The sequence below is a fragment of the Triturus cristatus genome, chromosome 1_1 (assembly GCF_964204655.1).
Source record: "Triturus cristatus chromosome 1_1, aTriCri1.1, whole genome shotgun sequence".
NCBI lineage: Eukaryota > Metazoa > Chordata > Amphibia > Caudata > Salamandridae > Triturus > Triturus cristatus.
This window is the reverse complement of record NC_140579.1, coordinates 932,468,831-932,496,659: the sequence shown is the minus strand read 5'-3', so window position 1 is coordinate 932,496,659 and position 27,829 is coordinate 932,468,831. Positions and strand designations below refer to the sequence as shown.

At 42.2% G+C, this 27,829-nt stretch overlaps 1 protein-coding gene across 1 annotated transcript in view; it reads right to left on the bottom strand.

Moving 5' to 3' along the window:
- Positions 1 to 27,829, bottom strand: part of LOC146871312 (FYVE, RhoGEF and PH domain-containing protein 2-like) — a 385,168-nt gene that overhangs the window by 232,871 nt on the left and 124,468 nt on the right. The window contains exon 3 of the mRNA XM_085646736.1: positions 15,618 to 15,635. Coding sequence (XP_085502862.1) covers positions 15,618 to 15,635 — 18 coding nt within the window. The remainder of the gene's footprint in view (positions 1 to 15,617; positions 15,636 to 27,829) is intronic.

Genomic DNA, 27,829 nt, shown 5'->3' with positions numbered 1-27,829 from the left:
CAGGAGTACACAATTCACAAAAAGATTCAGCAAGCTCTCTAACCCAGAGAACTCACACTCACTTGCCTAGTGCCACTCACCATTCATCCACACACAACCCTCCCCTCGGACTGGTAAGGCAGTTTCTACCACCCCTGATTCCTCAACCTGACCACCACGTGACACAGGTACCAACTCTGGGCGCAGGGCCGGGGACAAATGTACAGGACACTATTACGCTGCCACCACTGGATCCCACCCTCTGGTGAATCCAGAAAACACAATGCACTAAGGGGGATGATCTACCCTCCCGAGCTAGGGACACCTAACTCACAGTGCACAAAAACACATTTCCAAAGAAATGACAATTAAAAACAAACTTAGAACAATAATCCCTATACCATGTGATTTATCTAAATGCAGAGTTTTGTAGTGTGGCCAGTTGCCGCTGCGGTACAGCGCAAACGCAAGTCCAAATCCCACCGCTGATCACCAATGTTAGAAATGGGATTTCTGGCTGGCTAAGGCTTGCGCCAAAGTCAGGCAGAAACCACCACTCTAGTCAGGGCAAGGAAGTTACACGCCAAAGATAACCCCTGCTCACCCCCTTGGTAGCTTGGCACGAGCAGACAGGCTTATCCCTGAGGCGATGTGTAAAGCGTTTGCGCGCGCACCCAGCAACAACACCCAAGGCCCACCACAAAGGAAACTCCACACAAGGTATTATATAAAAATAACCTTTGTATTATACACAACACATTAGATAAAAACACACACTTTACAATGTGCCAACAGGCACGGGCAGAATTTACAAGGGATTATATATACAGGGGACAGGGCCACATGGACCACTGTCAGGAATTAGCACTTTGTAGAAATAACACTTAGAACGTAGGAATAATACTTTAGAACATAGGAATAAAACTTTAGACCATAGCACTTACAATCACTGTAGCACTAAAAATAGAACATATAGCACACAACCAGTAACTACTGGTAACCAGAAAGTACCCCCTACGCAACCCTAACCACCTTTAGGAATATATCACGCAGGGAACTAGGACCTCACTAGTACCACCTGTACTAAGGAGAAAACAACCACCTAAGTATCACTCTACCTGTAGGGGTCTAAGCACATAAACACATGATGCATAACATTCAGAGGTGTAAACACAATTCAGGACAGAAAATATCATGAAGGCATTGCGCAGGCGCAAAAAGTACATGTATGAAAATCACCAAGTGCCCTAGGGGAGGGCACAACACAAGATAACTGTCCGCAGGCCAACTGGCCTCTCAGGATGCAGAAATACCCAATATACAGCGATATCAGGGAGCGACTATGCAGGCTGCGCAAGCCAGGCGCACAAGGCACAACCTAAACGTGGCAGCTGCCCACTAAGTGCTGGGCAGCTGTAGGGACTGGGGCCTGGGCACCTCTGGGCCCTTCGAACAATCTGTCGCCCTTGGAGCCTCTCTGGGCTCTAAAACAATGAAATGCCCCCTAGACAGCGTGGGAGCCTCGTGGGCTCTAGAACGATGTGCCCTCAACGTTGGAGCGCCTAGCGCTCTAAATACTCATGCCCCCTTGGAGCCTTGGCTTCTAAAACAATGAAATGCCTCCAAACGTCGTAGAGCCGAGAGCGGCCCTGAATCAACCAATGCGCCCCGTCGGTGGAGTCCCGCTCGGGTGACTCGCGAGCCTCGCCGGCTCTCAAATAATGTGCCCCTTTGGTTGGAGTCCCACTCGGGGGACTCTTAAATAGCAATGCCCAGTCGTTGGAGTCCTCTAGACTCTAAACAAATATGCCCCCAAAGCAATGTGGGAGCCTCGTGGGCTCCTTAACAAATCTTGGCCCCGAATGCTGGAGCGGCCCGCTGTCAGTTACGGGGCCGCTCTGGTATCACTACAAGAGCCCCCCTCCACTCACCGGGTTCCAAGGGAGGACTCCAGGCTCTTCGTAGCGCGGAGGGGCAGGCACCGACAATGTGCCTCGCGCCCCCTCCGCTCCCGCTCCGGCCGCACTCCTCCCGTCAGGATCCAGCGCGGGGTGGGCTCCCGCCTGGATGCATCGGCACTTCAGGACTTTGGCTGCAACCGCGCGGGGCTCCCTCAGCTCACGGGAGCCCCGGTCATCTCTACGTCGTTCCGCTTCTCTCGGGGAAGCACGGGGTAGGCTCCCGTCCGCTTCCTGTGTTAGGCCACGCCCCTGTCCCTTCCGAGGCTGCCTGACTTCCTGGTTCGCCGCGTTCGTGGCTCGGGCCGGCGGCGGTGAAGCGGGGACAACGAGGGGTAGGCTCCCTCTTACTTGAGGTGAATAAACGGGGTGGGCACCCGATAACTAAATAATTAAATAAGCGGGGTGGGCACCCGCCAACGACCACCACAATGTCCCTGGCAGGGTGGGCACCTGCCAGGGGACTTCAGGATCGCCAAAGCACGGGGCAAATGCCGGGTGGGCACCGGTTTGTAGAATTAAAGCGCTCCTAGCGCTAAGGATAAAAAGTAGAGCGCCCTCAGCGCTAGAGGCCAATAAAAGCTCCCAGACGCTCTAGGCAGAATAAGCCCAAAGTCCAGCAATAAGGTCCTTCAAGAGCAGGGGGGCAAGGCTGGACCCAGAGCCAGCTCACTGGGCCTCCAGGCAGGGAGGTAATCCAAGTGGCGGTCCTCTGGTCCAGCAGCAGCAGCAGCCCCCCTCAGGTAAGATCCTGGCAGAGAACAGATTCTGTGGGGACACAGCCCCATTTTTATACATCAAACCCCTTTGTTCTGGGTTCAGGGTGAGGGGGAAAACCAGTCGCAGCTGGTTGGGGAGCACCCTTGATGTGCTCAGCCCCTCACTCTATTCATTGGCAGGGCTAGGGTCGTCAGTCGCACCGCAGGGGGCGGGGCCAGCATTGTGTGTGGAAAACCCTGTCCTATTCAGGACCCAGGTGTACTCCTCCCACCCATCTAGCTGCTGATCTCCCCATTCACCACTGGGTGACTCATCCTGACTCTGGGGAATCCCTAGCCCGTCACATGACATGACCAGCCAATCACGCGACAGACACACTGCACACAGAAGTGCCCACTTCTAGAAGTGGCACTTCCACACTAGGTACATGCACGCCGCACACATCATCGCGCAGCATTCACTCCCACGAGTCCGCACATACCAAACTCGGGCCTGCACACCCCACGCATCAGGAACTACTAGGGACACATACATTCCCCATGCATTCCTATGGGAGGGCAGGCCTATCTCACCACATGCACTCAGAGCACGCACGCACTTTACCCTGGGACACAGGGAAAGTGCGCAGAAACCAAAAAATCACCACACCAAGTCATCAGTAAAAAGCAAAAAAGTTCAGGGGTGAACCTGCCAGAAGGGCCAAGTCCAACAGTTTGCGTACATTTTTCATGAATTCCGGCGTACGTTATTTACGTACGCATACATACGTTTTACTGCACGCTCGGAGCGCGCACCTAGTACGCATGCGTACGTACGCATGCTTACGTGCGTCGTACGTACTCCACGCGGTACACTTCCGTATACGCGCAGAGCACGCGCGCTGACGTTTACGCATACGCGCGTGCTGCGTATGCGCGTTACGAACGCGCATAGTACGTAAGCCAATACGCGTTCGCACATGCGTAATTGTACCGTGCGCGCAGGGAGCTTGCTCGGTGCGCGTACCTCGGGGTATGTGATGAATAAAACAACACTTCTAATTGGTTTTCATTACTTTCAGTTTCAGATTGTTTCAACACCACACCCAATCCCCTCATGGCAAGTCATCTGATCCAGAAACATCACTTATCATTGGTTCAAAGTACTTTCATTTCCAGATTCTTCCAAAATCACACCCACCCCCCTCATTGTTAGTTCTGATTCCCTAGGAGAAGGAGCTAATCTGTGTGTTGAGATACAATGGCAGAGCAGCAGCCATCTTCTGAGAGTGAGCAGGACACTCTTGAGAGACAGAGGCAGAGGAAGCAGCAAGACTCCTTTATATGGCAGTTTTTCACTTTTCCAGAGGGACAAAAGAAGGTGAATGCACCAAAGGTCACCTGCAAACTGTATCAGCGCGTCTTGTCACGTGGGAATCCTAACAAGAAGTATTCTTTTAGTATTCATACTATGATGAGGCACGTTGAGAAAATGCATCCAGTGACTTTTCGTCGAGCTTCTGGAGCAAACCCTCCACCTGCTCAGCCGACGACATCTGCAGCAGCTCAGCCGAGCACATCTTCGGCAGCTCAGGCAAGCACTTCTTCTGCAGTGGTGCCTTCACCTTCTACCACACCTCTGGATATTCGTCCTTGTTTTTTGAGGATGAGTACTCACTGCATGGATTGTGGTCGTCTTATTACTTTGGGTGAGAGCAGTATTGATCTCATTCAAAGAAAATTTGAGGAGCATCCTTGCGAGAGGCCATAATTTTCTTATTTTTTTTTTTCGTTTTTCTCTTCCTCTGTCCCTACATTAACTCAAGGGCTCTTTTTAGAGCCACCTAAAATCAAAACACCACAACTTGTTTTTTACAATCTATTTCTTTTTTTTTTTTTTAGAGTGCGCGCACCCAGGGCGCACCCAATGGGTTTAAAAAAAAAACAACATTTTTTTTCACCTTTAGTAAACCTTCAGGAACTCCTTGAGAAAGAGAGGGGAGTGGCAAAGTAAATAAAAAAGAGATGGTGTACATTTCACAGATGAACGTAAGACAGTCTTCCTATTAAACTTTAAACTCTGCATCAGTATTTATGTATAGGTACCCAAAAAACATAATAGCTCATTTTAGTGCTGCATTTGAATTGGCTGTATTTACAAGGAGAGGAAAAGACACACAGAGAGGCTTATCCTCTCCTTGTAAATATGGAGGAGCACCCTGCGCCACTAGTTCGTCAAGAAAATTGATGTAGTGGTGGCGCAGGTGGCTTGTAAATGTGCCCCAGAGATGTTAAGGAAATTAAGGGTGAAACAGACAAACCAAGAGTGACAGATACAGACACAGAGAGCAAACAACTGACAAGGAGTAAGGCAGTTAAAAAGACTAAGACATATGGATACAGAAAAAGAAACATGGATGAAAAATTAGTGATGGAGGTAGTAAAGGTAGGGGAGTAGTATAGAAGGAGTGAGGAAGTTACAAAAGAGTAGTAAAGCAGGAAGAGGGAGTGAGAAGAGAAATGAGAAAAGTAGAGTAAGGAGAGGTGAAGAAAAGGAAGCATGAAACGAAACCAGTGACACATACAGATATGTCAAACTTACCTGACCATCAAAATAAATAATTTAGATTTAAATGTTTTTTTTTAATTGCAAAGATAACTGAATAACATCTTCTAAATGTTCTTTCTAGTTCTGAATAAATAGAAAAAAAGTATTAATATTCAACAATACATTGTATTAAACAGTACATGTTTTTTCATATTTAGCAAAGCAATTTTTTGCCCTTTTTTTTGCTGTTTTCAGAATGTTTTGATTTTCACTGAAAATAGTGAAATCAATTGTATTCATCATTTAACAGCGGGCAAAAAAAAAAAAACAATCTGAAAGATTGTTTCAAAAAGGCCCAAATGTATCCTCACTAAAACATACTTTAATAGAAATTTTAAAAATACCTTTTAAGAAGAATAACAATTTCCAAAAAATAACGTCTGTAAACCTTGTTGCAAAAGAACATTTTCCAAAATAATATCTGTCAAAGAAGTCCACAATTGTTTGTTTTAACTTTCCTTACGGGCAAATGATAAGTTTAAAATCTCTTTTGAGCGAAATATCCAATTTAAATCCTTTTAAATTTTAATAATGCTTTCTTCCAATGATGATGTTAGTATTTAAAATTTGGTTTCAGAAAAATTAGGTAACAATTGGGTAAATCATAAGGCAAATGTTGCTTGAAAATCAATTGAGAATCATTACACTGTGTCCATCCTTTTTCACATTTAAGATAAACTGTGTAATGACCAGAAGTTATAGAAGGTCCATCATGAAAAATTATTGCAACTGCAACAAAAGTTTTTCCAGATATTGATAATTGTTGTCCTGTAAACTTCTTTATTAAAGTGTCCAATTTTGAACCATCAGCTCTACAACGTGGCATCATTAAAATTACATACTGTCCATATTTCTTTAAAAATAACGTTGACAACATGTCTGATTTACATTGAGAACATTCCATGTTGTGATTAGCATCTTTAACTAATTTACTAAAAGTCACTGTTTTACTCTCTGGTAATGGTAAATATATGAACCTTTCAGAATCAACATTACTACTGCTTGTGTTCATACAGTTATCACAACAATGTTCCCATTTATAAGAGACACCAAATACATTTTCCACTTCTACCCCTTCATCTTCCAGTACCATCAGGATATACATCAAGAATTCCTGTGCATCTTGCTGGACATTTTGTATAAACTGTGTACGTCCAGAACATACATCTAAAAGATTTCTAACATCAGAAGCACTTTCTATTTTAGTTTTATCATTATTCAGCTTCTCATAGAGGAGACTCAGCAAAGAACAGAATCTTTTTTCAAGATTTAGTGTTATCTGCTCTTGCAAAAATTCAAGATAAAATACAACATTCAGCACTACATTTGCTTAGAAGTTGACACCAGAGCTATTTTCAAAATGACAACCAACAACCTCTTCAGCATTGTCCTTTTTCTTTTTGCTTGCAGTCACATCACTATCTTTTTGTTTTCTCTTCTGTACACCCTCATTACATATATCCTCAAATCTCCTTTTCCGACAAACAACACGTTTTTCAAACACAGGATACTGACCTAAATGAGGAGCATAGCTTCTTCTTAATCTATTATACTCCTTTACACAGTTTGCATCAGCACTTACTTTTGAGTCATCAAAGTCTATCATGAATAAACCAGATAATTTTTTCACGCGTGACAAAGTAACATATGCCATACCTTCTTTAAACACACTAGATCCAATGTTTACAAAAGCACTATCAACAGTTAATCCTTGAGACTTGTGAATAGTTACAGCATATGCTAGAGAAAACGGAAACTGCTTCCTACGCACATATAAGTCTTTCACAAGCAAGAAACGAACTGAACAACGACAAATGTCTTTAACCTCTTGTATCTGATCAAATTTTATTTTTAAACATTCAATTCCAACTTTTTTCTGGTAATTAATAAAACCCACAACTCTTCCCATAGCGCCATTCACTAAACCTTTCTCTACATCCAAATTCCGTCTTAAAATTACTCTACAGTTCATACACACATAAAGATTCTTTTCCAAACCAGCTGTTTTTGAAATGTTTTTCTCCAGAGAATCCAATTTAGTACCCAATTTGCCTGTCAATATAACAGTTATTTGTTCATGTTCTATTTTATCCACAGCTTCCAGTTTTATGATCTCTTCATTTTCCAATTTCAAAAGTTCTTGATTGAATACAGAGCATTCATGTAGTGTTGGCATTAAGCAGATTAGAGTATTTTTTTCTGCAATTTCCTTGTATATTTTCTCTGGAACTATTTGTTCTGTTGGAAACAAATTACTCAGAAATCGACTCTGTAATGCTTTTCTGGCATGTTCTGTGAGTAGTCCAATTCTTATATCTTTCATAGTCCTCATCATTTGCTTGCCTCATATTGGTAATGAGTTCCTTATACTCAAAATATGTCCAAATATTTACATTGCCTACACTTCCTAATTACTTTTTTGTGTCTTCATGTGTAAGTGTATGGAATACCGGTTTTCCTTTAACTGGAGTAAGTTGCAAAAGATCTCCAAAAACTATGACGTGTTTTCCTCCAAATAGGACGTCAAAGTCTGTCTTTAGAATTTGCTGCATTCTTAAATGCACAAAGGCAAGCATTAAGTTTGATACCATGCTTACCTCATCAATAATCAGTACTTTCATTTTCTTCAATACTCTTGAAACTTCCAAGCATGCTTCTCCTGCTAGTTTGTGGTACTGTATTTTGTTCTCATGCTCTACTGGTAACATTAGCAAACGATGTAAGGTAACTCCTTTGATGTTATACGCTGCTAACCCAGTTGGAGCAGTAACAACACAAGACAAAATGGAATCCATTTTCTTCTGTAGGTAGCTTCTAATTACATTAATTAAGAAATTTTACTAACAGTGAGTTCTACATTCTCTTCCACATTTTCATCAATAACTGTGTCATTTTCTGCACTTTCTTGTTCTGAACCAAAGTAACAAAACTGAATCTCATCAGTAACCTTCACTACATCTGATACAGATCCACGGAACAGAGCATTATTCAACTCATTTAACTTTAGTGCTGGACTTTTAGCAAAATACAATGTTCTCACAAACTTTCTCATTTTAGTATGATGAACAGCCAGCATCCTAAAATGGTGAAAAACACTTTGACACACTTTCCTAGATAGACAAGCCAGAGAATGTCCTTGCAAACCAGTATTCTCTCTCACTCTGCATGGATCTAGTCTTTGAAGCACCTTAATTTTCTGTTTAACACTCTTTTTACTATATTCTCTTAGAAAGTCACGTAATTTATCAATAGATTCCTGACGCACAGTACAAATACTACTACAATTCCAAGTGTACACTGGGGCTTTAGGACGTCTTCCCATAACCTCATCAGCCATCACTTGTTCCTCATTTCTTGGAACCATTTTCTCCTTTTCCATTACACAACCATCCTTAACTTCATAAGCTCTACCATTGGTGTCAACTGCATGCAACAAACTATTACTTTGAAGATAACTCTCTTCATTAAAAAATGGTTCAGTACTTGAACTATGTTTCCATTCTCCTAAGAACACTTTACAAAAGTTTTTTTTTTGACTTCTCTTTTCCTTTTGCTTTGTGACTTCATTGCATTCACTAATTTATCTAACCTACGCATCCTGTTCAAAATTAAAATGAATAGTTTTTTTTTTAATTCTAATGCCTTGGTAGCAATACTTTCAATAAATTTATTTTTCTTATAAAAATTTTTTTTTTCTTATATTTTTTCACATCCTTCAGCAAATTTAACATCACTCTTCTCTGAAACATTTTTCGACGAATGTTTTTAAAATCTATTTTCCGTGTTAAGTCACTCTTCCTAACTTCTGAGTCTATATTAGCATCTTGTTTTTGCTGTCGACTCTGTTGTAGTTTTGTACTTGTAACACTGTTTGAATGTATCTTTAGATCATTTTTTTTTTTTTGAAGATATTTTTTAAAAATTCTTTAGTTTGCTTACCAGAAGACTTTTTCTGTTTTCCAACACGTGCTTCGTCTCCTATTTTTTTTATCAGTCGTCTTCAAATATAGTTGTTGTTTCTTTTCTTTTCTTTTTCTTGACTTTATAGGCATCTTTATATTTTTTCACTGTTGCTCACCAATACCTGCAAAAAACTAAAAAAAAAATACCTTTATGTAATTTAAATTCATTACATTTTCTTTTTAAAAACTTTTCAAATCCTATCACATGAGCTGATCCTTTCCTACGAGTCAAACTCTTACAAAATAGAAGAAACATCAATTAAATCTCTGACAACAATTCCTGAGTACAGACATGTATGTAAGAGTACATGTGTGATAAGGGTTAATTGGAGTTTTCAACATGTAGGAACCACCTCAGCCATTGCAAGAATTGATGAAAACTCTACCATGCTATTTTCAAATGTATTTGCATTTGCCTCACATTTTTGAGATACTGATTTCTGCTGAGTGCTAACCAACACATTGGAAGAAAACAAGCTGGGCCTTTCCTGAATGTGCAAGTTTTACAGAACAATAGCAACACAAATTAAAACGCTAACAACAATTCCTGTATGCACACAGACTCATGGTCTCATTCTAGGCAGAAAGCAATATTTCCTTTGGCAATTTGAAAGCACATTTACTACTGGGGTAGAGCAAGTGATAATTACTGTAACAGCCTGACACATGTTCCTTCTAGTTTAGACAGGCAGAAAAGAGCACATGTCCTAACAGCTCCTTGAGACCATGACCATATGTTAGAGGGTGACTGATTAGACTAGAGCAAAGGAAGTGAGCCCTGGTGATTTAGAATCTGTTTGCGTTACACACTGCTATCTGAAACACCACACTGAGCTGACTATTACGCATGGGAGTGTAGCAGAAGCTGCTTCGTGTGTCCAAAGAGTGTGTTTCTGGACACTGTGTATTGTCAGCTGCAAGAGACATCTGCATGGAGACTCCCACAACTGCATGAAGAGTACAGACATGTGTGTAAGAGTACATGTGTGGTAAGGGTTAATTGGAGTTTTCAACATGTAGGAACCACCTCAGCCATTGCAAGAATTGATGAAAAATCTACCATGCTATTTTCAAATGTGTTTCAATTTGCATCACATTTTTGAGATACTGATTTCTGCTGATTGCTAACCAACACATTGGAAGAAAACAAGCTGAGCCTTTCCTGAATGTGCAAGTTTTACAGAACAACAGCAACACAAATTAAAACGCTAACAACAATTCCTGTATGCACACAGACTCATGGTCTCATTCTAGGCAAAAAGCAATATTTCCTTTGGCAATTTGAAAGCACATTTACTACTGGGGTAGAGCAAGTGATAATTACTGTAACAGACTAACACATGTTCCTTCTAGTTTAGACAGGCAGAAAGGAGCACATGTCCTAACAGCTCCTTGAGACCATGACCATGTGTTAGAGGGTGACTGATTAGACTAGAGCAAACGAAATGAGCCTTGGTGATTTAGAATCTGTTTGCGTTACACACTGCTATCTGAAACAGCACACAGAGCTGACTAATACACATGGGAGTGTAGCAGAAGCTGCTGCGTGTGTGCAAAGAGTGTGTTTCTGGAGACTGTGTATTGTCAGCTGCAAGAGAGATCTGCATGGAGACTCCCACAACTGCATGAAGAGTACAGACATGTGTGTAAGAGTACATGTGTGGTAAGGGTTAAATGGAGTATTCAACATGTAGGAACCACCTCAGCCATTGCAAGAATTGATGAAAAATCTACCATGCTATTTTCAAATGTGTTTCAATTTGCATCACATTTTTGAGATACTGATTTCTGCTGATTGCTAACCAACACATTGGAAGAAAACAAGCTGAGCCTTTCCTGAATGTGCAAGTTTTACAGAACAACAGCAACACAAATTAAAACGCTAACAACAATTCCTGTATGCACACAGACTCATGGTCTCATTCTAGGCAGAAAGCAATATTTCCTTTGGCAATTTGAAAGCACATTTACTACTGGGGTAGAGCAAGTGATAATTACTGTAACAGACTGACACATGTTCCTTCTAGTTTAGACAGGCAGAAAGGAGCACATGTCCTAACAGCTCCTTGAGACCATGACCATGTGTTAGAGGGTGACTGATTAGACTAGAGCAAAGGAAGTGAGCCCTGGTGATTTAGAATCTGTTTGCGTTACACACTGCTATCTGAAACACCACACTGAGCTGACTATTACGCATGGGAGTGTAGCAGAAGCTGCTTCGTGTGTCCAAAGAGTGTGTTTCTGGACACTGTGTATTGTCAGCTGCAAGAGACATCTGCATGGAGACTCCCACAACTGCATGAAGAGTACAGACATGTGTGTAAGAGTACATGTGTGGTAAGGGTTAATTGGAGTTTTCAACATGTAGGAACCACCTCAGCCATTGCAAGAATTGATGAAAAATCTACCATGCTATTTTCAAATGTGTTTCAATTTGCATCACATTTTTGAGATACTGATTTCTGCTGATTGCTAACCAACACATTGGAAGAAAACAAGCTGAGCCTTTCCTGAATGTGCAAGTTTTACAGAACAACAGCAACACAAATTAAAACGCTAACAACAATTCCTGTATGCACACAGACTCATGGTCTCATTCTAGGCAAAAAGCAATATTTCCTTTGGCAATTTGAAAGCACATTTACTACTGGGGTAGAGCAAGTGATAATTACTGTAACAGACTAACACATGTTCCTTCTAGTTTAGACAGGCAGAAAGGAGCACATGTCCTAACAGCTCCTTGAGACCATGACCATGTGTTAGAGGGTGACTGATTAGACTAGAGCAAACGAAATGAGCCTTGGTGATTTAGAATCTGTTTGCGTTACACACTGCTATCTGAAACAGCACACAGAGCTGACTAATACACATGGGAGTGTAGCAGAAGCTGCTGCGTGTGTGCAAAGAGTGTGTTTCTGGAGACTGTGTATTGTCAGCTGCAAGAGAGATCTGCATGGAGACTCCCACAACTGCATGAAGAGTACAGACATGTGTGTAAGAGTACATGTGTGGTAAGGGTTAAATGGAGTATTCAACATGTAGGAACCACCTCAGCCATTGCAAGAATTGATGAAAAATCTACCATGCTATTTTCAAATGTGTTTCAATTTGCATCACATTTTTGAGATACTGATTTCTGCTGATTGCTAACCAACACATTGGAAGAAAACAAGCTGAGCCTTTCCTGAATGTGCAAGTTTTACAGAACAACAGCAACACAAATTAAAACGCTAACAACAATTCCTGTATGCACACAGACTCATGGTCTCATTCTAGGCAGAAAGCAATATTTCCTTTGGCAATTTGAAAGCACATTTACTACTGGGGTAGAGCAAGTGATAATTACTGTAACAGACTGACACATGTTCCTTCTAGTTTAGACAGGCAGAAAGGAGCACATGTCCTAACAGCTCCTTGAGACCATGACCATGTGTTAGAGGGTGACTGATTAGACTAGAGCAAAGGAAATGAGCCTTGGTGATTTTGAATCTGTTTGCGTTACACACTGCTATCTGAAACAGCACACAGAGCTGACTAATACACATGGGAGTGTAGCAGAAGCTGCCTCGTGTGTGCAAAGAGTGTGTTTCTGGAGATTGTGTATTGTCTGCTGCAAGAGAGATCTGCATGGAGACTCCCACAACTGCATGAAGAGTACAGACATGTGTGTAAGAGTACATGTTTGGTAAGGGTTAATTGGAGTTTTCAACATGTAGGAACCACCTCAGCCATTGCAAGAATTGATGAAAAATCTACCATGCTATTTTCAAATGTGTTTGCATTTGCATCACATTTTTGAGATACTGATTTCTGCTGATTGCTAACCAACACATTGGAAGAAAACAAGCTGAGACTTTCCTGAATGTGCAAGTTTTACAGAACAACAGCAACACAAATTAAAACGCTAACGACAATTCCTGTATGCACACAGACTCATGGTCTCATTCTAGGCAGAAAGCAATATTTCCTTTGGCAATTTGAAAGCACATTTACTACTGGGGTAGAGCAAGTGATAATTACTGTAACAGCCTAACACATGTTCCTTCTAGTTTAGACAGGCAGAAAGGAGCACATGTCCTAACAGCTCCTTGAGACCATGACCATGTGTTAGAGGGTGACTGATTAGACTAGAGCAAAGGAAATGAGCCTTGGTGATTTAGAATCTGTTTGCGTTACACACTGCTATCTGAAACAGCACACAGAGCTGACTAATACACATGGGAGTGTAGCAGAAGCTGCTGCGTGTGTGCAAAGAGTGTGTTTCTGGAGACTGTGTATTGTCAGCTGCAAGAGACATCTGCATGGAGACTCCCACAACTGCATGAAGAGTACAGACATGTGTGTAAGAGTACATGTGTGGTAAGGGTTAATTGGAGTTTTCAACATGTAGGAACCACCTCAGCCATTGCAAGAATTGATGAAAACTCTACCATGCTATTTTCAAATGTGTTTGCATTTGCATCACATTTTTGAGATACTGATTTCTGCTGATTGCTAACCAACACATTGGAAGAAAACAAGCTGAGCCTTTCTGAATGTGCAAGTTTTACAGAACAACAGCAACACAAATTAAAACGCTGACAACAATTCCTGTGTGCACACAGACTCATGGTCTCATTCTAGGCAGAAAGCAATATTTCCTTTGGCAATTTGAAAGCACATTTACTACTGGGGTAGAGCAAGTGATAATTACTGTAACAGACTGACACATGTTCATTCTAGTTTAGACAGACAGAAAGGAGCACATGTCCTAACAGCTCCTTGAGACCATGACCATGTGTTAGAGGGTGACTGATTAGACTAGAGCAAAGGAAGTGAGCCCTGGTGATTTAGAATCTGTTTGCGTTACACACTGCTATCTGAAACAGCACACAGAGCTGACTAATACACATGGGAGTGTAGCAGAAGCTGCTGCGTGTGTGCAAAGAGTGTGTTTCTGGAGACTGTGTATTGTCAGCTGCAAGAGACATCTGCATGGAGACTCCCACAACTGCATGAAGAGTACAGACATGTGTGTAAGAGTACATGTGTGGTAAGGGTTAATTGGAGTTTTTAACATGTAGGAACCACCTCAGCCATTGCAAGAATTGATGAAAAATCTACCATGCTATTTTCAAATGTGTTTGCATTTGCATCACATTTTTAAGATACTGATTTCTGCTGAGTGCTAACCAACACATTGGAAGAAAACAAGCTGAGCCTTTCCTGAATGTGCAAGTTTTACAGAACAACAGCAACACAAATTAAAACGCTGACAACAATTCCTGTGTGCACACAGACTCATGGTCTCATTCTAGGCAGAAAGCAATATTTCCTTTGGCAATTTGAAAGCACATTTACTACTGGGGTAGAACAAGTGATAATTACTGTAACAGACTAACACATGTTCCTTCTAGTTTAGACAAGCACAAAGGAGCACATGTCCTAATAGCTCCTTGAGTCCATGACCATGTGTTAGAGGGTGAATGATTAGACTAGAGTGTTACAAAAAACAAGCTGCCCCTTTCCTGTGAGTGCAAGGGTAATAGAGCAAGACCAACCGGAATGAAATCTCTCTTTACATTTCCTATGTGCTCACTGTCTCATGGTATGATTCTAGGTAGAAAACAGTATTCCTGAGTGATACCAGTACACATTAACTTATAATGAAGACATACTCCATAATATATAACATGTTCAAGCCACTTAAATATCTTCCTTAACATAAAATGTAAAACACAACTTTTAAAGTGGTAGGAAAATGTACCATACTATTTTCAAATGTGTTTGCATTTGCCTCTCACTGATCAGTAAATGATTTCTGCTGAATGCTAACCATCACACTTTAACATAACAAACTACCCCTTTTCTGCGAGTGCAAGGCTAACAGAACAAAACCAACACAAATTAAATCTTTGACAACAAATCCTGTGTGCAGACAGACTCATGATGTAATTCTAGTCACAAAACAATATTCCTCACTAATACCACTACACCTTAACTTACAGTGAAGACATACTCCATAATATCTTACTAGTTCAAGACAGTTAAATTTCTCCTAAATCACAAAATGTAAAACACAACTTTAAAACAAGAATGACAATTCTATTATTTATATCAAAATACACCACATACTTCCCCTCTCAAACTCATAACTCACCTTTAAAATTAATTAGTTGAGAAAGAAATGTGGGACTCAAACAGCAGATTATCAGAGCCAGAATCTCAGAGCTGTACACCTCTCTCCTCTCTCCACAACCAGTAAATGGCAATTTTTCCCTCTCTTTTTTCCCACATATACATGTTAATGTAAAATCACAGTCCTTCCCACATTTTTTCAAATGGAATCACACATTTCTATTGGTTGCAACTTTCAACCCCTTTGCAAATCATCCCTTCCCCCAACATGACTTCTGCCTGCTACCATAGCAACAGCTCATGGAACACAGGTGTGAGCAGAGAGGTCAGAAGTTCAGCAGACATTGTTTCAAATCAAAAGAGCAAGAGTGCTTGACTTTTCAAACCTAACAGCAAATCCAAAGTAATGTTCAGTGGGAACACATTTTTCTGTACCAATCCAAAACATGCTTTGAAAAATTTAAACATACAGCCTAGTTTTAACTGTAAAATGGTTTGAATCTGCCAATGAGTTCTTTTTTATAAAAAAAAAATATGTATGCCTCCATTTTCCAACTGTCTTTCATTTCATATTGCCATTCTACTGAAAGACACCTTCTGAGTGCATCCAGATCTCCTTGAAAGATGTTCACAGTGTGGATTGTAGGTCATAGCTATGTCTTCTGGAGTGAAAAATTTGCAGAAAATAGAGGTATGGTGAGAGACCTTGCTTTGCCAAATGTAGACATTAAATGGATTGGTCAGAGAGGGTTAAAGTGGCACCAATTAATGCCTTTGGTGAAAACCTTTCTACATCTCCCACAGCCTAACCTTATTATTGTGCACTGTGGTGGAAATGACCTAGGCACTTTAACTGGGGTAGGTCTGGAAATGCTTATTAAGGACACCTTTGTGCAATTGATGTCGCTTTTTCCTCAATCTGCCTTTGTATATTCTAACATATGCCAAAGGCAAAAGTGGAACTGGTCCAACCAATTTTGTCCACAGATTGACAAAGCAAGAAAGCACGTCAATAAGTCTGTTTCTGCTTTCCTCAGAGACTATGGTATGGGTTCTATATACCACAACAACTTGCGTTACAACATGCAAGACATTTATAGAGGAGACGGTGTACATTTCAATGATGAAGGGAACAGAGTCTTCCTCTTGAACTTTAGACTCTGCATCGGTACTTACTTGTAGGTACCGAAAAACACTCAATGAACACAAGGGCTCTTTTTAGAGCCACCTAATATCTAAACACTTAAACGTGATTTTTATTTCTATTTTTTTTATTTATTTTTTTCGGGTGCGCGCTGGGGGCGCGCACCTCGTGATGTTTTTAAGGTTTTTTCGGGTACGCGTAGAGTGCGCGCACCTCGTGATGTTTTTAAAAAATTCAAATCTTTTTTTTGCCCTTCGTGGTCCTACTGTGCCCCCCTGACAATGACTAGGGGGTTTAGAACTCCCTACCCTGCCCCCTGTTCACGGTTTCCACCTTTCCTTTTTAGTGCGACAGACAAAATGGCGGCCGACACTTCCTGATTTCGACCGATTCGAATGTTTACTGACATCTAACAACCAATCAGAATTACGCTCGCGCACGGTAAGGTGCGCGCACAGGGCTTGCTCAGTGCGCGCACGGTACGCGCGTATAGATATTGATATGCTTTTAAATGCTATTTTCTCAGGAAATACTGAACAGATTTACACCAGACCTGCAAAAGGCACTTCCTTGACCTTATGGCTACCTCTCTGCCAGATAAAATCAATCCGCCAGGAAGGCCAATAATTTCGGCACGTAACAGTATATTTGAAAAAACCTCCAGATATGTGGATTTTTTTCTACAAGACTTTGTTCAAAACCTGACGTCATACATTAAAGACACGGGCGATTTTCTAAAGAAAATAAAAGACTTTGAATGGCAGGAAGACTTCCTTTTAATTGCGTTAGATGTAACCTCATTGTATACATCAATCAAACACAATGATGGACTACGAGCTTTGAAATATTTTTTGGCAAAAGAAGAACCGCCTACGCTGAACATAACCAGATGCTGATTAACATGGTTGAACTGTGTCTGACTAACAATATATTTATGTTTCAAGATGCATTATTTCAACAATTACGCGGGGTGGCAATGGGTGCAAGCTTCTCCCCCAGCTACGCATGTTTACACATGGGCTGGTGGGAGGAGCTTGTACTCATGACCAAATATCATGACATCTTTGAAAGCAATATTCAATGTTGGTTTAGGTTCATTGATGACCTGTTTGTGGTATGGAAGGGATCAGAACAGGGCGCAAGGGAATTCATTAACCAACTCAATACCAATGACCTAAACCTAGAATTGACCTCTAACATCAGCAAAACGGGAATAATATTTCTGGATGTGGAGGTGTATATAGAACAAGGCAGGATAGAAACGAAATTGCATAGAAAACCAACAGCAGGTAATTCTATCCTGCATGCCAACAGCTCCCATCCTAAACACCTCATTCATAGCATTCCCTATGGGGAATTGCTACGAATAAAACGCATCTGCAGTGAAGGTGGATCCCTTAAAACAGCACATCATGAATGCATTAATCGCTTCAAAATGCGTGGTTACAGCAATAAATGCCTAGACAAAGCCCTTACCAAATGTAACCAGGTCAATAGGGATATGCTGATCTGTCCAACACCCAAACTAAAAGCCTCTGACAATGAAACACCTGATAACTTTAGATTTATCTTTCAATACAATCGTCAAGAGGGAGCAGTAAGGAAAATACTCAACAGAAACTGGTACCTTATTAAACAGGACCCCATAATTGGCAAAAAAATCCCAAAAAGACCAGCTATCACTTATAGACGAGGAGTATCTATGAAAGATATGTTGGTAGACAATGAGCCGTGTGGGGTGGGAGTCAAGGGATCTTGGCTGTCACAACGACGGGGATTCCTCAAATGCAAGGTCTGCAAGGCCTGTGAATATGGAGTCTCCACAACCAACTACACCACACCCTTTGGGGGCCCTAACAGGGAAATTACCAAATCATTGAACTGTAAATCTGACCATGTAATATATGTTTTGGAGTGTACATGCAAACTGAGGTACATAGGGAGTACTATTCTCCCTGGGCACAAGAGAATATTACAACACATACGTGCCATTAAAAACCACGACCAGGCATATCCAGTGGCACGTCATTTCCAAGAAATTCATGAGGGTAACCCTAAGGATTTAAGTTACTTCCTCATTGACTCTGTCCCCAAAAACAAAAGAGGGGGTGACCGTGAAAAATCACTTAGAGTATTGGAAATGTACTACATTCTAAATCTAGACAGCAAACATCCACATGGATTGAACAGCTCGGAGGAGCTACACGCCAGTCTATAAACGTTTACATTAAGATATGTAAACTCCCTGATTCACATATTTTTATATGTACAACAACAGTTTTTGCAGTCTGTATTTTACATAAAGGCCCCCCCCCCCTTTTTTCCTTGCTGAAACGAGACTTTATTCCAATTTAAGTTTGGTAATCAGATCCTTTGTTGACCTGCGACTTACATTATTTTCAAGCCCTAGTAGTAAGTTACTATACATATATCGGCCAACATCATAGTAACTATGAAGCTACTAAGATCTTTAAAACTGCTTTCTTCCTCTCTCCGTTCTCTTTTTATATATAATATTCTTATATTTTTGTATATATTTTTTAAACATATATCATCATCACTTGTCACTTTTTTAGTAGTTTTAAATTCAAGCACTTTTTGCACAACAACACTAATATCAAATAAGACACAAAAAAATCAATTAATAAGTTGAAAATCACAAAAAAATTATTTTAGTGTGACGAAACATATCGGGGATGATTTTATAGTGGGCAATCTGATCTGTCCCCCCTTTTTTTATTTAGTCTTTCGAGTCTGTAATCATCAAACGTAGAGAACTGTGGCTCCCAATATGATAACATAATCAGTTAACAGGGGTCATGCAAGACAAAACGAATTGCAAGATTGAATTTTAAATTGTGAAGTATTTTACAATCATATACTCAGAATTCTTTGCATTTACGTATTTATTATATTATTATTATTTATTTATGGTTTTATAAAGCGCGTAGTCACCCAGTGGGTATCCCAGCGCTGAACCTTTTTTACTCGCAAAGGGGGTTTGGTCAGTAGAAGTGACAGCTTAGGGGAAGAGTAGGGTTTTGAGGGATTTTCTGAACCGAAGAAGGTTGGGTTCCGCTCTGAGGCTCAGAGGGAGTGCATTCCATTTATTTCCTGTATTGACCGAGAAACGGCGGCCACCTATGCGGGCCTTTTTCACCTTGGGAATCGTAATGAGGTTTCCGTGCTCCGAGCAGAGCGCTCTGGTGGGTCTATAGGGGGTGATCCAGTTGTTGAGTATGAGAGGGCCGGTGTTGTGTAATACCTTGTGGGCGAGACAAAGGGCCTTGAAAGTGACCCTTTCCCTGATAGGGAGCCAGTGCAGCCTCCTAAGTGCGGGTTTGGCAGATGATCTAGCCGGGGTGTTCGTTAGTAGTCGGGCTGCGGCGTTTTGAGCTTTTTGCAGAGTCTGAAGAGTGGATTCTGGAGAGCCTAGGTAAATGGCATTGCTGTAGTCCAGCCTGGATAAAATTAGGCCCTGGATCAGCATGAGACGCGGCTGGAAAGGTAGTAGCGGGAGTACCTTCCTGCAGGATTTAAGTAGACCGTAGCATATGCCGGCCGTCTTTCTTGCCTGTGTCCTGAAGGTAAGATCGGTCTCCAGCCACACTCCGAGACTCTTGACCTCCTTCTTGGGAGTGGGGGGTTCACCCATGCAGGCAGGCCAGATGTTAGAAGGGAGGTTCGTGGTTTTATGTCCTAGGAGCAGGATCTCCGTTTTGGAGCCGTTTAATTTCAAAGCAGAGTCACTCATCCACTGATGTACGTTGGAGAGACAGTCGTGGAGATTGGAGGGCTCTAGCTTGGGGTGGGAGAGTGTCACCACCAATTGTGTGTCGTCAGCATAGCTGACGATAGTGACTCCGAAGGGAGAGACGAGTTCCTCCAGTGGGGCCATGTAAACGTTAAACAACGTGGGGCTCAGGGATGAGCCCTGAGGCACGCCGCACTGGAGGGGGATGGAGGGGGAGCGACTTTCGCCTTCCCATACTTGGTAGGAGCGTCGAGAGAGAAAGGACGATAGCCATTTCAGCGCTCTGTCTTTGACCCCGATATTCTCCAGACGTTGCGTTAAGACCTGGTGGCTGACCGTGTCAAAGGCCGCGCTTAGGTCTAGGAGGACCACTGCCACTGATCCTCCTGTATCGATGATTTCTCTAGTTCTTTCTACTGCTGCGAGGAGAGCAGTATCCGTGCCCTGACCTGGTCTAAAGCCTGTTTGTGAGTCGTTGAGGAGTTGGTTTGACTCTAAGTAGTGCGACAGTTTTTTATTCGCAAGTTTTTCGGCGACTTTACCTATCCAAGGAAGGAGTGAGATAGGTCTGTAGTTGGAAAGGTCTGCTGGGTCAAGCGACGGTTTCTTGAGAAGCGCTTTGACGACAGCCTCCTTCCAGTTTGAAGGGACCTCTCCCTGTTCCAGCGAAATGTTAATGAGGGCTGTCAATTGGGGAACTATGGTCAGCGGGATGTTTTTAGCGAATCGTATGGGGACTGGGTCACTAGGGGCTCCGCTCTTGATTGTGGTGAGTATAACACTTATTTCCTCTTCTGTAACTGGACCGAGCGACTCCAAAGAGGGCTTGTCGGGAGGGGGCCGCTGCTCCTTAGCTCTCTCTATGGAGTCTGAGTTGGCGGTCGGGAGGGAGGCGAGGATTTTTTTTATTTTTTCGTCAAAGAAGGTGGCCAACTTGACGCATTTTTCTTCCGCTGCTTTGGGGTCCATGGGTTTCTGTGGGGGGTCAGGGACATGGAGGAGTTCTTTGAGAATGGAGAAAGTCTCCTTGGATGAGCAGGAGGAGCCTTTTATTTTTTCCTCATAGTAAGCCCTTTTGGCGTCTTGTAGGGCACGTTTGTATGCTTTCATTGAGGATTGATAAGCGCTTTTCTCTTCTATGGACTTGTTTTTCCTCCAAGTGCGTTCTAACTTTTTGCATTCTTTTTTAAGGGCTGTGAGGGCGGGTGTGTACCAGGGGGCGGGGTTGATTCTTTTAAAATGTTTTAAAGTGTTGGTTAGTGGGATGAAGCTATCTAAGGGTCGGACTAGCCAATCCGTGAATTCTCTGTCCGCGGTGTTTGGCTCCGTGGATAGGGGGGTGATGGTTTCACGTAGTTTGGCCTCCCATTCCTCTGGTACTAACTTGTGCCATCGTCTGGTTAGTATCCTTGTTTTTTGTTTGAGCGCTGGTGTCGTTTCGAGTGACCAGTGCAAGAGGATCAGCATATGGTCTGTCCAGGGAAGGGGAGTAGGGTCCTGGACGTATAGGTTCTTAATGTTGGAGAAGATAGGGTCAAGAAGTTGACCTTTCTCGTGGGTGGCTTTGGGGTTTTGCAGATGAAGGTCGGCTGTGGTGAGATCAGCAAGCAAGTTTGCTGCTGCATTGTCCGTGGGGTCCAAAAAGTGCATGTTAAGGTCCCCTAGGAGGAGAAAGTTAGAGACTGAAATAGTCTTAAGTGAGATGTGGTCCATTAGAGTATTGGTGAATTCGCCTAGAGAGCCTGGTGGCCGGTACACTAACAGTCCCGAAAGGGAGGTAGATGGTGAGATCTGGATAGTGAAGTGGCAGTTCTCGCAGTCTTTAATGGTCCCATATTCAATTCTACATTTAAGATGGTCTTTGTAGAGTATGGCGAGGCCGCCACCTCTACCGATTGGTCTGTTCAGGCAACATATTTGGTAGCCGGGGGGTGTTGCATTGGCCACATCGAAGTCATTGTGCGGGGTCAGCCATGTTTCCGTCAAAAATAAAAGATCTAACATCGCATCCTGAACGAGGATGTTAATTTCGTGGGCGTGCTTTACTAAGGATCTGCAATTCAGAAGGCCAAGCCGAAGTCCTTGGTGGCGTTCCGTTTCCTCGGGTCTATTGCAGCAGATACATCCTGCATAGGGGGTGTCTTCCTTGAGGGTGTATTTGCACTGGGGATGTTTTTTCGGGTTCCAGGCGAGCAGTGATCCTCGGGAGTATGATATGCGCTTTTGCGGATTGGGCATAGTGGCTAGGCCTAAGGCCGTCTGGGCCCGGACGGGCCCAGACGGGCTTGCCTTTGGCGCGCCTTCGGCGCGCTGACGGCGCGCCCGCTACGCCCCTCCGCTGCGCGTCCTGTGATTGCACATCTTTGAGGGAGCGGAAAGGGGCGGGTGGGCGTCGCCTAGGGTAGGCGTGGCCTCGGTTCCTCGCCGTCAATGGCGGCAGGATGGTTAGCTTTCACAATTGTTTGTTGCAGCGAAGATCGCTGTTTTAGGCGTTTCTGTAGCCCGTTTCTGGTGGAGCCAGGCAGGTGAGTGCAATGTTAAAATCAGGTGTTCGGCGAAGTAGTGACACAAAATATACAAATTTTTTAAAAAAGGTGATCTCCCGGCTTCCGCCTCAGGAGTAAAGCAAGTTCTGAAATCGACGCGCTGTCAGCAGCGTTTTATACTGGTTTGGGCGGGTGGGCGTCGCCTAGGGTAGGCGTGGCCTCGGTTCCTCGCCGTCAATGGCGGCAGGATCGTTAGCTTTCACAATTGTTTGTTGCAGCGAAGATCGCTGTTTTAGGCGTTTCTGTAGCCCGTTTCTGGTGGAGCCAGGCAGGTGAGTGCAATGTTAAAATCAGGTGTTCGGCGAAGTAGTGACACAAAATATACACATTTTTTAAAAAAGGTGATCTCCCGGCTTCCGCCTCAGGAGTAAAGCAAGTTCTGAAATCGACGCGCTGTCAGCAGCGTTTTATACTGGTTTGGGCGGGTGGGCGTCGCCTAGGGTAGGCGTGGCCTCGGTTCCTCGCCGTCAATGGCGGCAGGATCGTTAGCTTTCACAATTGTTTGTTGCAGCGAAGATCGCTGTTTTAGGCGTTTCTGTAGCCCGTTTCTGGTGGAGCCAGGCAGGTGAGTGCAATGTTAAAATCAGGTGTTCGGCGAAGTAGTGACACAAAATATACACATTTTTTAAAAAAGGTGATCTCCCGGCTTCCGCCTCAGGAGTAAAGCAAGTTCTGAAATCGACGCGCTGTCAGCAGCGTTTTATACTGGTTTGGGCGGGTGGGCGTCGCCTAGGGTAGGCGTGGCCTCGGTTCCTCGCCGTCAATGGCGGCAGGATCGTTAGCTTTCACAATTGTTTGTTGCAGCGAAGATCGCTGTTTTAGGCGTTTCTGTAGCCCGTTTCTGGTGGAGCCAGGCAGGTGAGTGCAATGTTAAAATCAGGTGTTCGGCGAAGTAGTGACACAAAATATACAAATTTTTTAAAAAAGGTGATCTCCCGGCTTCCGCCTCAGGAGTAAAGCAAGTTCAATTATATATTTATTCATATATTTATATGTTTTTATATATGTTTATATGTCTATACATTTAGGTATTTATATAAGATTTTATCTCTATAATCATGATATAGAGAATAGTTTTTATAAATTTATAGACTACTCTATTTATTTATGCATGTTTACATATTTATATATTTATATATTTATTCTGAAGATTTTAATCTTTCTAAACATGATACGATGAACATAAGATCAATCATTCTGATATTTAAATCTATATCAAAATCTCTATACTAACTCGAAAGAGCTGAAGTGTTAAAGACATGTGGACAATGATGAAATTAATCGACTGTGAGTAAAGTTTCAATGTTTCATTTGTGAAAAAAACTGTCGAAACACACCATGCCCTACCCCCTTTAAAAGTGCAACACAATTGGTGGTTCAGCGTCATGTGATCAAGTCCCCTAGCAGGGACGAAACGCGTAATGGCTGCTACTCTGTGGATGTAACCTAAGGACATTAAAAAACTATCGCTCTTAAAGGATTGTGGTCCGTGCTCTTTTTCCGTGGCTGGTGGCAGAATCGCGGCGTGTAAGAGTGCTTGCGAATATATATATATATATATATATATATATATATATATATATATATATCTTTGACTCGTAACACATCCAATTTGAAAAAACGAGTGCAGACCTTCTGTTGTGCACAGATTTATTTATTATTTAGTCTTCTGCCATTACGTGTTTCGGCCGTGCAAGCGGCCTTGATCACATGACAGCGCTCAAAACAGTGTCCCACTTTTTAAAGTGCCAGTGCTGAAATGAATTCATGAACATAAACAAAATACTTTGTAATCCTCAGCTTATACTCAATATAATACACGCATAAATGCTTGTAGTCATTTTTAAATGCTCCCATTGATTATATATACTTGGTATTGAAATATATAAACCAATATTTGGATATAAATATCAATGTCATTTTCTATATGATCCAAATTCATCATCAAAATACCGGCATAAATGCCGTATGGAGCAATGCTGTAAAACCATTTCATGAATCATTGTACGTGAAAAGTGAAATAAAATAAATATGAATCGGATATGTGCTCACCCGAATGAAACAATAACATATGACAAAATTATAAAAAATGAAAACCATATATAATAAAATATGAAAAATTATGCCTGTGCATGTCCTAACATATGTATGTAGAGAATGAAAAATCTGCTGATGGCTACCTAATAGCCAGTCAATCGTGTCACTTCCTATTGGCATACTAACTTTTCAGGCCAGTGTATATAGACACAATTGATACCAATACTTAGTTTGGATCAATCCACTGTCATGCATTTTCATTATTTGCATAGTGCATATTATGCATTAAGGTGGACCCATATATTTTCCAAACAACTTAATATTGATCAGTAAAGCGCTTTAGTGCTACAGTACCTCAGATCAAGGTGCAAAGAAGCATAAAAGCAAAAAAAAGTGCAAAAATTAGGGAAAACATGAATTCCAAATGACCAGATTGTGCAAATGCAGCGTTCTTGATACTAAAATCATTATCACAATTCTTCATGCCTCTAGCCATCATCCCCAGCATTTAATATGTAGCATCCCATATGGCGAGATGCTGCGTATACGACGGATTTGCAGCTCTGATACGGACTGCATCCGTGCCCAAGATGCCAGTAAACTTCGCTTCTTGGAAAGGGGTTATTCAGGCAAAATCATTGATAGCGCGATCAAGAAAACAAGAGGCATATCTAGATGTGATACTTTGGTCCCCAAACAGAAACAAGTTAGTGCTAGTGAGGATACTTTAAATGTGCAATCCAGGATTATATTAACTTTTAATCGACAACATCAGGAATTAAGGAAAATGTACTCCCGTAATTGGAACTTGGTACAGGGGGATCCCGTCATTGGCGATTTAGTAGCCAAAAAAACAGTTCTAACCTTTAGGAGATCAGTTTCGATGAGTAATAAGTTGGTTAGCAACTGTCCTGAACTGAGCACTCCGACAACCTGGATGGCACAAATCAAAGGTTTTAAAAAGTGTTCCACTTGCAAAGCTTGCAAATTTGGACAGAATAAAACCCATTACAGCAGTCCTTTTAAGTCTGAAACCACCCTTATAAAGAAGAGAACCACATGCAAGACAGAATATGCTGTGTATGTGCTGGAGTGTCCTTGTGGACTGAAATATGTGGGTAGCACAAGGTTACCGGTCCACAAAAGGATACTCCAGCACATCAGGGCAATTACAGGGAAGGATCAGGCATATCCTGTCGCTAGACATTTTGAGCTATTACACAAGTGTAACCCCAAGTTTCTCCATTACTATGTTATTGACATGGTTCCACCAATGAAGCGTGGGGGTAACCGAGAGGGCAAACTACGCCTCTTGGAGACACGATACATCTTAGAGCTCAACACAAAAAATCCGGCTGGATTGAATGCTAGTGAGGACTTTTTTACCTGCTTGTAGGACCAGTCAATCACTCATTTAATGGGTATATTTATGACTTGTGTGTGGGGAGTGACAACTTCAAGTAACTAACAGTTCAAAGATAGGGATATCTGAAATCTGAGGGAATGAAAATGAAACACCTATCACCAGGAGTTGGTAATATTATATATGAATTTAGATCCCATACATCTTCTTTTAACTGTTTTTTTAAATTAAGGAAACTAACTGGTTTGCGCATATATATTTTTTAGAGGAAGGATTTTATCCTTTTGCACTATTTTTTGCACTATTTTGCACAAACTTTTTGAGTGGGTTATTTAAATTGTGGTTGCAACAATGGAATTATTGGTTAAATAACAACGGCCCACTTGGGCGGTATTAATTTATTCATTCACTTTACTGAATATAAAAGGATAGCCGGTTACTGAGGGAAATATCAGCTATATATTGACCAAGAATTTTAGAAAAGTAATACAAACAACTCAGGGAGGTTTATTTGACACCCTAAATAAATGTCGCAAATAAGGACTTTGTGAAAATTGTAAATAATCTCAACAACAAGTACACAGTAACATAGGAAAATCTGTTTTTAGATATATTCAGGTTTTAAAGATTTATATATTTTTGTATGTATTTATTTCTATGTATTTATACAATGATTGATCTTACTGTGTATATACGTCGACATGTTGTAGTATTTCTTTTATGTCAAACAGGCTGCAATGACACCTGAAACTCATTTCCTGTTTACCACTTTAAATACCACTCGCACCGTCAGCAATGTGTCATGTGATCAAGACCGAGTGGGGGTCGAAACGCGTTATGGCGGACAGGCTGGGCAACCAATAAAGCACTTTTGATTGGCACTAATCGTTTGGGTCCGCTTCTCGTCTCTGTGTTCGAGCGAAGCACTGGCAGTGGCGTTTTGCATTCATTTGGAGTACCGAGCAGCTTCAGCGGTACGAGCGGAGCCCCTCCCCTCCAAGGGCCAGGCAGCAGGAAGCAACCAGGGCCGGTGATCCGGAACTGAATTGAAAACTCCGGCGAGGAGGAAGCTGCAGGAGCCCCTAACTGCTGCGTATCTACCTATCTTCGGTATTGAAGTCGGTGCATTCCGTGTCAGTGGACCGGAGACTAGCATCAAGAAGTCAACGAAGGTAGGACTTGAGCAGAGTTGTTAGTGGGGAGTGTGCGCGGTGAGCGTTAAGGACATTAGTCATATTAGCGCCACCGTATTTTTCAATCAGGCTTTCTATTTGGGATTAAGCCACAACTACAGCCATTATGTCCGCAGACGCATTGCGAAACCGGGAAGAAGCTGCCAGTTCGATGTTTCTGGACTCCCCGGCTGGGGAGCCACAAGTTGTCGCACATCCCGCAATCATGTCTGGAAGCCCCAATATTCGGGAAATATTCAAAAAACTGGAAAAACTTATGCGCTCAGAGCAATCCAAGTGGTGGGAGCATAGATCGCTATCCCGCTACTTGGAGGTCGGAAGGGTGCCGAGAGGGCTGCGCATAACACTGGCGCCAAGTTATGAAAGTCCAGACCCGGCTATGCTCGCAGAGTGGGCAGAATCCAACCTCGAGTCATCCAGCAGGTTAATGAAGATCCTAATTAAATATGCGGAGAGTGATCGCGCCAAAC